Source organism: Microcaecilia unicolor, chromosome 2, assembly GCF_901765095.1.
Source record: "Microcaecilia unicolor chromosome 2, aMicUni1.1, whole genome shotgun sequence".
Lineage (NCBI taxonomy): Eukaryota > Metazoa > Chordata > Amphibia > Gymnophiona > Siphonopidae > Microcaecilia > Microcaecilia unicolor.
The window spans coordinates 558,238,531-558,251,387 of NC_044032.1; the positions used below are offsets into that span (position 1 = coordinate 558,238,531).

Below are 12,857 nucleotides of genomic sequence, written 5' to 3' on the forward strand. Positions count from 1 at the left end.
CTAGCTCCATCTGCCTCTTAGTATTCTCTATCTCCCCAGCAGGGTTGGACGCAGCTTATTCAGCTCCTTCAAAAATCTGCCTGGGGTGACTCCTGGGCTTTTTCCAGTTGTGGCAGGGGTGTTGTGGCTATTGCAGCTTCACTTTAAAAGCACATAGGTTAGCCCTTTCCCTGCCTTACACTTCCCCCTATGTGGATGCAGGCATATAGGTTTGCCCTGTCCCTGCCTTTCCCACACTCTTCTATGTGGATGCAGGCACATTGGTTTGTCCTTTCCCTGCCTTTCCCACGCTCTTCTATGTGGATGCAGGCACATTGGTTCGTCCTTTCCCTGCCTTTCCCACGCTCTTCTATGTGGATGCAGGCACATTGGTTCATCCTTTCCCTGCCTTTCCCACGCTCTTCTATGTGGATGCAGGCACATTGGTTCGTCCTTTCCCTGCCTTTCCCACGCTCTTCTATGTGGATGCAGGCACATTGGTTCGTCCTTTCCCTGCCTTTCCCACTCTCCTGGACCTCCGGAGTGCCTCTGTACCTGTTGCCTCTAACTTTCCTCACAGCGTTAAAAAAAACAAAAACAAACACAACGCGCTTGTTAGCGCTGCGATTCTGAGGCTTCCTTCTGTATGTGCAGCGTGACCGGAGCTCTGTGACTCGGTCTGGTGAGGTAAGAGTCTTGTAGCTCCTCCGGGGAGGGCCCGCGATCGGGACATTTTGGCGCGAATCCGCCATTTTCAGCGATGGCTGCGGAGGTTGTTAAGCGCTGTTCACGTTGTGGCAAGTGCAGATCCACAGCGGGGCTCTGTAAATCATGCTGTTCAAACGTCAGGGCCGGCCCGAGCATGGCAAGCGAGGTCTCTTCCCGCTCGGTGGAGCTGGCAGTGGGCGCCATCTTGGATGCGCGCCGCATGGCTCGACCCCCGCAGGAGCGGAGGGGTCTGAGGCCGGAGGGGAGTCTCGGATGGAGGCTACCAGAGGAGCTGCTTGCCTCGGATTGGAACTGAGAGACCAGGGTGAGCCTTTCTCCCTTGAGTTTGTTTTGCTTTTACATAAAGCGTTCATGTTAAAGAGGGCTCTGCCGCGGGTGTCTGACTCCGCGTTGCTACCTGGTTCCCCTCCGGTGGAGGCCGGCCCGGGATTGCCGTCAGGCGTTGTTTTCCCCAGACAGTAGGCCGCAGGACAAGCATAGAAGGGTAAATTCCCCTTCTGAGAGTGGCGCACCTCCCTTCCCCCTCCCCCCTCCCCCGTGGTCGGGCTGTGGGGATTCTGAGGGGTCTGGCAGGCCTTCGTGGTCTGAGGAGCCAGAGGAAGGTGCCGTATTGCCACTGGATCCAGATGATCCCACCGCGGTTAGGATTTTCCACTGTGAGGAGCTGCCAGCGCTTATTTCTGCCTTGCAGGTTCTCTCTATTGAAGATCCTGCGCTTGGCGAGGCCTCCTCGGGTAATCCGAGGATGGCAAGTACTAAGAAACCTGCTCGAGCCTTTCCTTGACTCCATCCAAGAGCTTATTTCGGCTCAATGGGCTGACCCCGAGGGGCCTTTGAAAGTTGCCAGGGCAATGGGGCACTTCTTAGTGAGGAGCACTTGGCACGCTTGGCCATGCCTAGAGTAGATGCCCTAGTCACGGCTGTGACGAAGAAGACTACCCTCCCAGTAGAGGGAGGGGTCGCCCTGAAGGACATGCAGGACCGACGGCTGGAATCAGCACTGAAACGGTCCTTTGAAATTTCAGGCCTAGCCTTACGGGCGTCTGTGTGCAGTTGTTATGCTGCTCGAGCCTGCCTCGCTTGGTTGCAACAGGCAGTGGAACAGCCAGGGGGTGGAGCGGAACCCCTTATGAAGGTGGCACCGCGGATGGAGTCGGCCTTGTCATTTTTGGCTGACGCCCTTTATGATCTGGTCAGAGCCTTGGCTAAACAGATGTCTGTGGCGGTGGCCGCTCGCCGCCTTCTATGGCTACGGCATTGGGCAGCTGACATGGCCTCTAAGCAAAGGTTGGTGAAGTTGCCCTTCCAGGGCCTTCTATTTGGTGAGGAGTTGGAGAAAATTGTCAAGGGCCTGGGGGATGCTAAACCCCAGCGGTTACCTGAGGATAGGCCGCGGCCTTCTTCCAAGAGTCAGGCGGTTCCTTCCTCTTCCAGACCTCGCTTCCGTGAAGCTAGAAGGTACCGCCCGGGGCGTTCTGCTGGGTTTACTTTGCGTGCCCCTTTTCAGCAGAGGAACTCCTTTTGCGCGGACAAACGCTCCACAACGGCCGGTTCAAGGCCTGGAGTTCATGGGCGACCCTCTCAATGATGGTACGCCGGCCCACTCCTCGATTCCTGCAGTTGGAGGACGTCTTTCCCTCTTTCTCGAGGAGTGGGTCAAGATTACCTCAGATCAGTGGGTTTTGGACCTGATCAGAGACGGCTACAGATTGGCATTTACTGCCCCGGTGAGAGACGTTTTTTTGGAGTCCTGATGCGGCACTGCCGTCAAACGGGCGGCTGTAGGGGAGACCTTGCAAGGCTTTTGTTGCACCTGGGAGCGATGATCCCCGTGCCTCCCGCCGAACGCGGCTGCGGTCGTTACACCATTTATTTTGTGGTGCCGCGAAAAGGCAGGTCTTTTCAGCCCATTCTCGACTTGAAGAAAGTCAACGAGTCACTCAAAGTATGGCATTTCCACATGGAAACCCTGCGCTCTGTCATTGCGGTGGTTCAGCCAGGAGAGTTTCTCACGTTTCTGGACCTGAAAGAACCTTACTTGCACATCTCTATTTGGCCCCCGCACCAATGGTTTCTCCGGTTTGCGGTGTTGGGAAAACACTTTTAGTTTCGGGCCTTGCCTTTTGGCCTCGCCACAGCTCCCCGAACCTTTTCCAAGGTAATGGTGGTAGTAGCTGCCTTTCTCAGACGAGAGGGTATCCAGGTTCCCCCGCACCTCGACGACTGGCTTATCAGAGCGGACTCTGCAGAAGAGAGTCGTCATGTAACAGCCAGAGTGGTATCAGTACTGCAGTCTCTGGGCTGGGTCATCAATATACCCAAAAGTCACCTGACCCCCTCTCAATCTCTAGAGTATTTGGGGGTTTGGTTCGACATGGCCTTGAGGTTGGTTTTTTTTACCCTAGCAAAGGAGGTGCAAGCTTCATAACCAGGTCCGTCTGCTCCTGAGGATGCCTCGCCCCCGCGAGCTTGGGACATTGTCCAGCTCTTGGGGTCGATGACGGCCACCCTAGAAGTGGTGCCTTGGGCGAGAGCACACATGAGACCGCTGCAGTGTTCCCTGCTACAACGTTAGTCTCCCATTTCCCAGGATTATCAGTACAGACTCAGTTGGCTCCCTGTGGCCCGACTCAGCATGGAGTGGTGGCTCTCAGACAGCAAGCTGCAGCGAGGAATGCCATTAGCGCTCCCCGACTGGTGCCTGGTGGTAACCAATGCCAGCCTGAAGGGCAGGGGAGCTCATTGCCAGGAGAGGCATGCCCAGGGTCTGTGGACACTCGAAGAATCGAAGTGGTCCATCAATTGCTTGGAGTTAAAAGCAATTTTCTAGGCGTTGCTGGCCTTTCAATTGATCTTGGAGGGATTGGCTGTCAGAGTGCTGTCGGACAATATGGCAGCAGTGGCCTACATAAATCGTCAAGGTGGAACCCAGTGCAGAGCACTGGCCGTGCAGGCCGCTCAGATTTGCCACTGGGCCGAGCTGCATCTACATTTCCTGTCAGCAGCTCATATTGCAGGTCAGAGCAACGTGCAAGCTGATTATCTAAGCAGACACCATATCGACCCAGCGGAGTGGGAGTTGGCAGACAAATTGTTCCTTCAACTCTGTGTCAAATGGGGAATGCCCGTAGCGGATCTGATGGCGTCAAGCACAAATACCAAAGTCCCGTGCTTTTACAGCAGACGGAGAGATCCTCGCTCGGCGGGGTTGGATGCCTTGGCTCAACCCTGGCCTCTGGGCCTCCTATATGTGTTATTATTATTATTATTATTTATTGCATTTGTATCCCACATTTTCCCACCTTTTTGCGGGCTCAGTGTGGCTTACAATATGATATGAAAGATGGAAGTACAATTTGTTACAACTTGGTTATGGATTACATTATGAAGAGTTATGCAAGACAATCAAAGTATTGTTGCAGAATATAACAATGGATCAAAGCTTTGAAACATTGGAAGGGGACAGCGGGAAGCTAGAAGGGCATTATGTGTGGTAAACATATATCTGTGGATAAAGGTATGAGTGAAGTTAGATTACGGGGGTGAGAGTTCAGAAATGGATGTATTGAGCATTAGTGAACAGTTAGTGTGGACTTTATGTGTTTTGGTTTTTTCCGTAAATTTTATCGAAAAGATGGGTTTTTAGTAGTTTGCGGAAGGAGGCTTGCTCGTGAATCATTCTCAGGTTGCGCGGCAGTGTGTTCCAGAACTGCGTGCTCATGTGAGAAAAGGTTGATCCGTGTAGCGTCTTGTATGCCCTTGCAATTGGGGAAGTGGAGGTTGAGGAAGGTTCGGGATGATCTTCTAGCGTTTCAGGGTGGTAAGTCTATTAACTCAGACATGTAGGCTGGAACTTCGCCGTGAATGATTTTGTGGATTAATGTGCATACTTTAAAAGTAATGCGTTCCTTGAGTGGAAGCCAGTTTAGCTTCTCTCGTAAGGGTTTTGCACTTTCATATTTTGGTTTTCCGAAGATGAGTCTGGCTGCTGTGTTCTGGGCTGTTTGAAGTTTCCTCAGTATTTGCTCTTTGCAACCTGCACAGTGAGTTGCAGTAATCCAAGTGACTGAGTACGAGGGATTGCAGTAGGCTACGAAAGACGGATCTTGGGAAGAATGGTCTTATTCTTTTCAGTTTCCACATGCAGTAGAACATCTTTTTGGTTGTATTGTTTGCATGAGTTTCAAGTGTTAAGTGGCGGTCGATAGTGACTCCAAGGATTTTTAGCGTTTCTGAGATTGGAAGGTTTAGTTTTGGTGTGTTTATAGTGGTGAAATCATTCGTGTTGTATTGGGAGGTGAGTATCAGGCATTGAGTTTTTTCTGCATTTAATTTCAGACGAAATGCATCTGCCCATGTGTTCATGATGTGTAGACTTTGATTGATTTCGTTGTGGATTTCTTTAATGTCTTGTTTGAAAGGGATGTATATTGTTACATCATCGGCGTATATATATGGATTGAGGTTGTGGTTTGATAGGAGTTTTGTCAAAGGGATCATCATTAGGTTGAAAATGGTTGGTGAGAGGGGTGATCCTTGTGGTACTCCACATTCAGGTGTCCATGCAGTAGATGTGGTTGAATTTGATGTAACTTGATATGAACGCTGGGTTAGGAACCCCTTGAACCAGTTCAGGACATTTCCTCCTATGCCGAAATATTCAAGTATGTGTAATAGGATTCCGTGGTCAACCATATCGAAGGGACTTGACATGTCGAATTGTAGGAGGAGTATATTGTTACCGGTAGCTATTGTTTGTTTAAATTTAGTCATAAGGGTGACTAGTACCGTTTCTGTGCTGTGATTTGATCGGAATCCTGATTGGGCGTCATGCAGTATTGAGTGTTTGTTTAGATAGTTTGTGAGTTGTTTCGTTACCATTCCTTCAGTTATTTTGGTTATTAGTGGTATGGATGCTACTGGCCTGTAGTTGGTTATTTTGCTCATGCTTTTCTTTGTATCTTTAGGAATTGGAGTGAGTAATATTTTTTTCCTTTTTCTTTTGGGAAGAGTCCGTTTTGTAGCATGAAGTTTACGTGGTTTGTTAGGTCTACTATGAATTGTTGAGGAGCAGAGTTCATGAGTTTATTTGGGCAAATGTCTAGTTTGCAGTGGGATTTGGCATATCTTTTAAGTGTTTTAGAGATGAGGTCTTCTGATAGTAATTCGAATTCGGTCCAGGTTCTGTCTGCTGGATATGTTCCTCCTTCTGGATCTAGACAATCTAGAATTGTGGCGTATTCAATAGGGCTAGTGGGTATTTTGAGTCGTAATTGTATGATTTTCTCCTTGAAGTTGTCCACATCTGGTATGTCTTTACCGTTGTTTGTGACTGGTGTGGTGTCTAACAGTTTATTCACCAGGTTGAAGAGTTTATGTGTGTCTTTGTAGTTTGGTCCTATTATTGTTTTGTAATGTAGTCTTTTAGTCTGTTTTATGGTATATTTGTATTTTCTCCGAAGTAGTTTCCAGGCGTTTAGTGTTTGTTCGTCTCTCTTTTTGTTCCATGCGCATTCTAGTTTCCTGACTTGTGTTTTAAGTTTTTTCAGCTCTTCGGTGAACCATGGATTTGATTTTTTCCTGTGCGATGTTCTAGTTTGGAATGGGGCGATTTTGTCTAGTGTTGTTGTACATAAGTCGTCCCATTCTTGGAGGAATTGGATGGTGTCAGCATTTGTTGACCATTCGTTCTGGTAGATCTGTTGCCAAAATATTGTGGGGTCTATTTTTCCTCTCGTTTTGTATGTTGTTCGCTCATGTTTATTGGTTGTGTTTATGTGTGTTTTTCGCCAGCAGAGAGAGACATTTGCTTTGTGGTGGTCTGACCATAATGTAGGTGTCCATTTTGTGTCGGTGAGTATAATTGTTGAGTCCGGTTCGAATTTGCTTGTTATGATATCTAGTGTGTGTCCTTTTTTGTGTGTTGGTTGCTTGTTGGGTGCTTGCAGATCCCAGAGATTTAAGAATTCTTTGCATTCTCGTGTGCTTGGTGAGGTGTCATCTTCCAGGTGTAGGTTGATGTCTCCTATTATAAGGATGTTTGAGGTAGATACACAGGAGTTTGAGATGAAGTCCATGAGTAGTGTTTGGGAGTCTTTCCATTTTCCTGGTGGTCTGTAGAATAGGATTGTGTTAAGGTGTCCTATTAGGTTTGGGGTGATTAATTCTTGTCGATGCAATTTCGAGTTGTGGTGAGGTGGATTCACCCGTGATTGTGATGGTGAATTCGGGTTTGTAAATTATGGCTATTCCGCCTCCTCTTTTTCCAATTCTAGACCAGTGGGTGATTTTGTATTCTGGTGGGCATGTTTCTAAGATGGCGGGGTCTGTGGGGCTATGGAACCAGGTTTCTGTGATAAATAGAAGGTCTAGATTATCTGTGGTGATCCAGTCTAGTATGTCTACTGAGTTTCTTACTGCTGATCTTGCATTGATGTATCCTAGTTGGATTGAGTGGTATGGTTCCGCGGGGTGGTTCGATGTGTTTATTTTTATTAGTTGTCTGTTTCTTCGGGGGTTGAATTTGTTATTGTTGTTTTCTTCTTTTTGTTGGTGATGTTCGTATCTGGAGATTTTTCCTTTTGGTTGGTTATTGTGTCTTTGGGTTGATGAGTTGCTGATAGGTTGTACATAGGGTTGGTGTATTGTGTGTGAATTATTTTGGATGTTCTTTGAGGTGGGCATTGTGTGTGTGTGAGTGCTGTGTGATTTGTGATTTATGGGGTTGTTGTTATCTGTGTTGTGTTTGCGTGTAAGAGTAGGGTGAGACAAAGGATGATTAGGAGTGTTTTGTTGGTATTTATATCTATGTTTGAGGCGCTGTTACAAACATTTAGCTAGTCTACATTCAAAGCGAGGCAAAGCTTACTTTGCATAAGTCTTGGCAATTCAAAGCGAGGCAGAGTTTACATTTGCATTTAAGCTTGGCTACAATTCAAAGCGAGGCAGAGCTTACATTTGCATTTAGCTTGGCAATAATTCAAAGCGAGGCAAGTCTAATGGCTGTGCAACAACGGAATAATATGAAAAACAGTATTTACCATATGTTTGAAAGAAGAATTGCAAAGTTAGCCTTGGCCCTTGATAGGGCGAGTACTCCTGCAAATTCGGCTGCACCAGGGAGTGGTGATTCTCATTGTCCCGGATTGGCCCAGGCGGTCCTGCTATGCAGACCTCCGGCTGATGCTGGTGGAGGCTCCTCTTTCTTTGTTTCTGGTACCGAACCTGTTGACGCAGGGCCTGGTAACCATGGAGGATCCCTGCCGCTTTGGTCTTACGGCATGGCTATTGAGAGGGTGCAATTGTGAGACAAGAGCTATTCTAACAAGGTCATCTCCGCTGTCTTGCAGGCCCGCAAGCGGTCCACTTCCGTTGCGTATGCCCGGATTTGGTGCCAGTTTGAGGCTTGGTGTGTTCCAAAGGTGATCATACCCATGCGGGCTTCTGTCTCGCCGATTCTTGACTTTTTGCAGGATGGTGTACAAAAAGGCTTGGCCTATAATTCCCTGCGGGTGCATGTGGCAGCACTGGCATGCTTTCGAGGGAAGGTCGCTGGTCTCTCCTTAGCTGTGCACGGTTTCTTAGAGGGGTGCTTCGGCTCCGTCCTCCCTTCCCGGGCACCTTGTCTGGCTTTGAACCTGGGGCTGGTATTGAAGGCTCTTCAGTGTTCGCCCTTCGAGCCGCTGAGGCGAGCTTTGGAGAAGGATGTGACTCTAAAGACAGTCTTTTTGGTGGCCATTACATCGGCAAGACGGGTGTCTGAGCTCCAGACGCTGTCCTGTCGAGACCCATTTCCGGAGTAATGGTACGTACTGTGCCTTCCTTCCTGCTTAAGGTGGTTTCAGCGTTTCACCTAAACCAGCCTATTTATCTGCCCTCCTTTACTAGGGAGGAGTTTCCGGAATCTTTTGGGCAGTTGCACCTTCTGGATGTGCGCAGGGCTGTGTTGCAGTATCTGCAGATGTCTAATACTTTCAGGACCTCTGATCACCTTTTTGTATTATTGTCAGGTCCTCGCAGAGGGTCTCCAGCATCTATAGCCACTATAGCCCGTTGGCTTAAGGAAGCCATTTTTTCTGCATATCTGCTATCTGGCCTGCCTCCGCCTGACGCCTTTAAGGCACATTCCACAAGAGTGATTTCTTCCTCTTGGGCTGAGACGGGAGCACTCTCTCTTCAAGAAATATGTAGTGCAGCTACTTGGGCTTCTAAGCTCTCTTTTGTCTGTCATTAGAGGCTGGATGTGGCTGCCAGGAGGGACGCGCTTTTTGGAGCACAAGTGCTTGCGCATGGTGTGACTTGTTCCTGCCCTATCTAGGGATTGCTTTGATACATCCCATTCGTAATGGATTCATCTGCTGCTGATGACAAGTAAGGGAAAATTAGGTTCTTACCTTGGTAATTTTCTTTCCTTTAGTCACAGCAGATGAATCCATGATCCCTCTCTGATTGACTCTGTTTTGTGTTCAGTTTTTCCTGCAGACATGTTCCCTCATTGGGAGAAGTTGGAAAACAGTCTTCAGGATTTCTGTTCTATTACAGGAGGTTGAGTTCATCCCTCCTTTTTGTTATTGCTTCTGTTCTGGGGCGTTCATTCGCTGTGAGGAAAGTTCATGTTATGCTACTTTGCGGTTTAACACTGCTTTGGAAGCTTCAAATACTGAGAGGCAGATGGAGCTAGCCGTCCAAGAGGCACTATGGTTTTCAGTGTTATCTATCTCCCCCTGCTGGTAGGTGGACACAACCCATTTGTAATGGATTCATCTGCTGTGACTAAAGGAAAGAAAATTACCAAGGTAAGAACCTAATTTTCCCTTAATGCCTGTTCAAGCAAGGTTTTGCTCAGAGCAAGCTCCCCTTTCACTCTTCTATATATCAAATCTCAGACTCACCTATATGAGAAGGTTTCAGTCTGCCTTGAACCATATTCTTCTTTAAGCTCTTCCTTCTCTCCGATCTGACGAAGAGTGTGAAGTGAGCAAGTTGTCCAGTGCTTATACTCCCAGGAAGGCTTCAGTATTCTTATTTAACACATATGAAATAGGAGAGGAAGTAGCGCCCATTGGGGAACATCCTAGTTTGATGATTTATTCAAGTTAAAAATGGAAATGTCATTAGAACGTTGTTTTAGAGTCAGAATTAACAATTGATTTGGAAAGCCAGGGAGTGGCTCAGAGAGAGACATCGGTTAAATAGTATTGTTTCGTTCAAAGCCTAACCACTCATTCTTAATCTCAGAGACAGGACTTATCTTATTCATCAGAAGGCACATTCATATCCATTATGGAATAGTTTAGTTTATCACTTGATATTGAGAAGTATCGGGATAGTGTGGTTTGAAATGAGGAAAGATGATGATTTTTGTTTAATTATTTCTATGATATATGATTATCTTTGACTTCACCTGATTAATTTTTGCTAGTGCAGTGGTTCCCAAACCTGGTCCTGGAGGCACCCCAGCCAGTCAGGTTTTCTATATATTCACAATGAATATTCATGAGATAGATTTACATGAAGTAGAGGCAATGCATGCAGATCTCTCTCATGAATATTCATTGTGAATATACAGAAAACCTGACTGGTTGGGGTGCCTCCAGGACCAGGTTTGGGAACCACTGTGCTAATGGTATTGTTACATTTTGTTTACGTTTTTATATGTGTCCTTATTTTACAAATTTGATTTTGCCTGATTTCTTGCTGTTCTCTTTCTAGAGCAGGGGTTCTGAACCCAGCCGTCAGGAAAGACAATACTATCCAGTCAGGTTTTCAAGATATCCATCTTGAATATGCACATGAGAGATTTGCACAGAATGCAGGTTGTGCATGAAAATTTACCTCATGCATATTCATTGTAGATATCCTGAAAACTAGAGTGATCTTTTGTAGTTAGATGGACTATAGATTGATTAAGTCAGAGCAGTATTTTTTCCACATTTTGTTGACATATCCAATACCAACTAAACATTAGTTTTTAAGATAATTTTGGTTGAGAGAAATTAAAGGAAATTGAATGCATATTCCCTAATTATAGTTGCTTTAAAAGTTTTTAGTCGTACTTTGCTACTGACATAACCAAATAATCATCTTCCTACTCTAGTAAGGTGCATCTTACTGAGCGCATATTACTTATAGGTATCTTACAGTTTTAGCATCATTTCTGCTAGTGTGGGATATGGATTTTAGTTGATTTAAAAAAACAAAAAAAAAAACCCTCAAACCTCTGCTGGTCTTTCATTTCAGTGATCTTGTACATACAACAGAAAGCCTCCGCAATGCAAAGTTAACAGCTGGGAAAACGGAAAAGGAAAATAAAAATTTTGATGCTCTTCTAGAACCTTACAAAACAGAAAATGCCAGAGTTGTCAGAGAAAATAATGAACTGCACATAGAGTTATTGAAACTAAAAGAAGAATCTGATCGTCATATCAAGGGTAAGAGCACACGTTTAAAGTTTTCTCTAAACTAGACAAAATAGTACATGGCTACTGAGTTTCATTTTCATCTCTTTTGGTTAAGACACCATACATTGCAGTGCAAGATCCAACACAGGAATTTTATTTGTATAAACAGAGACTTTATAGTGGGGGGTCCTGGGAGTTGTGTATCTAGGCCACTCCTGGTTGTGTTGGAGGAGGCACATCTCTAAGACCCTATTCTTTTTTTTATCCCATCACACTAGCCCTGATAAGTGGGTTGTGTCCCTTCCCGAACAGCAGGTGGGAGTTGAGATACTGATTTCAACCAGTGATATCGATGGTAAAAGGGCTGGTGCTGACTTGTGAACTTCAGTATTTCTTTTTCTCCAGCAGAAGGTGCAGGTAGGGCTGTTGTGGCAGGATCCAGTAGATAGACATGACTCCCAGGGGCACAGTCCATGGCCTTCATCTGGTGCAGTTAAGTTAGCTGGACCTTGCTCCTGGTGTTTGGACCATGGCCCAAACTCACAAGAGGAGCCAGGAGAGTTTGTTGTCTTAGCTCTGAGCTCCAGTCTGCGGACCTCAGCTCTTGAGTGTCTGTGTGGCATTAGTCTACGTGATATTCTTAGCACCACAGGGCCTTTTCCTTTTCGTCTGCTCCACTGTTCTTTACTGATCGCTCGTTATCCATTCCTACCAGCAGTATTTTCTCTACCTTCAGTAAGTGGTAAGTTGTTCTGTCGGTCGTCTTGTCTCTGGTCTAGCTCCCCGCTCAGCTGGCTGCGGCTGCACATAATGGACAAGCATAACGGTCGCTCCCAGGTTTATGGTCTCTGACCATACCTGGTTGAGTGCCGAACTTGGCCTTCATAGTAACATAATAGATGACGGCAGAAAAAGACCTGCATGGTCCATCTAGTCTGCCCAACAATTTAAACTCATAGGTGCTACTTTATGTGTATACCTGACCTTGATTTATTTCTGCCATTTTCAGGGCACAGACCGTAGAAGTCCGCCCAGCACCAGCCCCACCTCCCAACCACCAACCCCGAGTTGCACTTCTTAGTGCCACAATGTAAGGCTCTGACTCGGTCCCATAGGGCCTTGCTGAGGGTTGCAGGTCCCCACCCCCCCCCATCCTTCTGGCCCGTACACCCTGTAGCTCCCAGGTTCCAAAGTTTAAAAAACAAAACAACCCCCCCTCCAAAAAAAAAAAAAAAACACCTTTACCTAGAACTTATGTTCCGCTTGCACCAAAATATGGTTCGGAGCAGATTACAGCAAGATTAACCAGTAACAAAACTACTGGGAATATACAAACTTAAGACAAAACCAATAATTGAAAATCTAAAATGACATCACTCACTTCTTAAACAAAATAGTTTTGATAGCTTTACGGCAAAGGGGATAACAAGAAAGACCAATAACAGATGTTGGTAGACTATTTCAGGCCTTATCAGCTTGATAGGAAAATAGACCAGAAAAAAATTCTCTTAAAACGAAAAACCTTGTAAGATGGAAAAGATAGCCTTCAAGAATTCCTTGTGTCCTGTGATCAATGAAAACATGTATGCTGGGACAAATCCCAGAATTATTTTAAATACAAAACAACATTGTCCTGGGTTGCTTTATTCCCTAGTTAAGGAAATAAAGCTCCTTTCTCCTTAAAGCTGTTACTGCAGCTTTAAGAAAGTTAAAAAAACAAAGGAAACAGACCTGGAAATCCCTTTTTCT

General features: G+C 46.1%; 1 protein-coding gene across 1 annotated transcript in view; it reads left to right on the forward strand.

Moving 5' to 3' along the window:
- Nucleotides 1–12,857, forward strand: part of CEP135 (centrosomal protein 135) — a 445,305-nt gene that overhangs the window by 4,206 nt on the left and 428,242 nt on the right. The window contains exon 2 of the mRNA XM_030191406.1: nt 10,948–11,138. Within this exon, the coding sequence (XP_030047266.1) occupies nt 10,948–11,138 (191 nt within the window). The remainder of the gene's footprint in view (nt 1–10,947; nt 11,139–12,857) is intronic.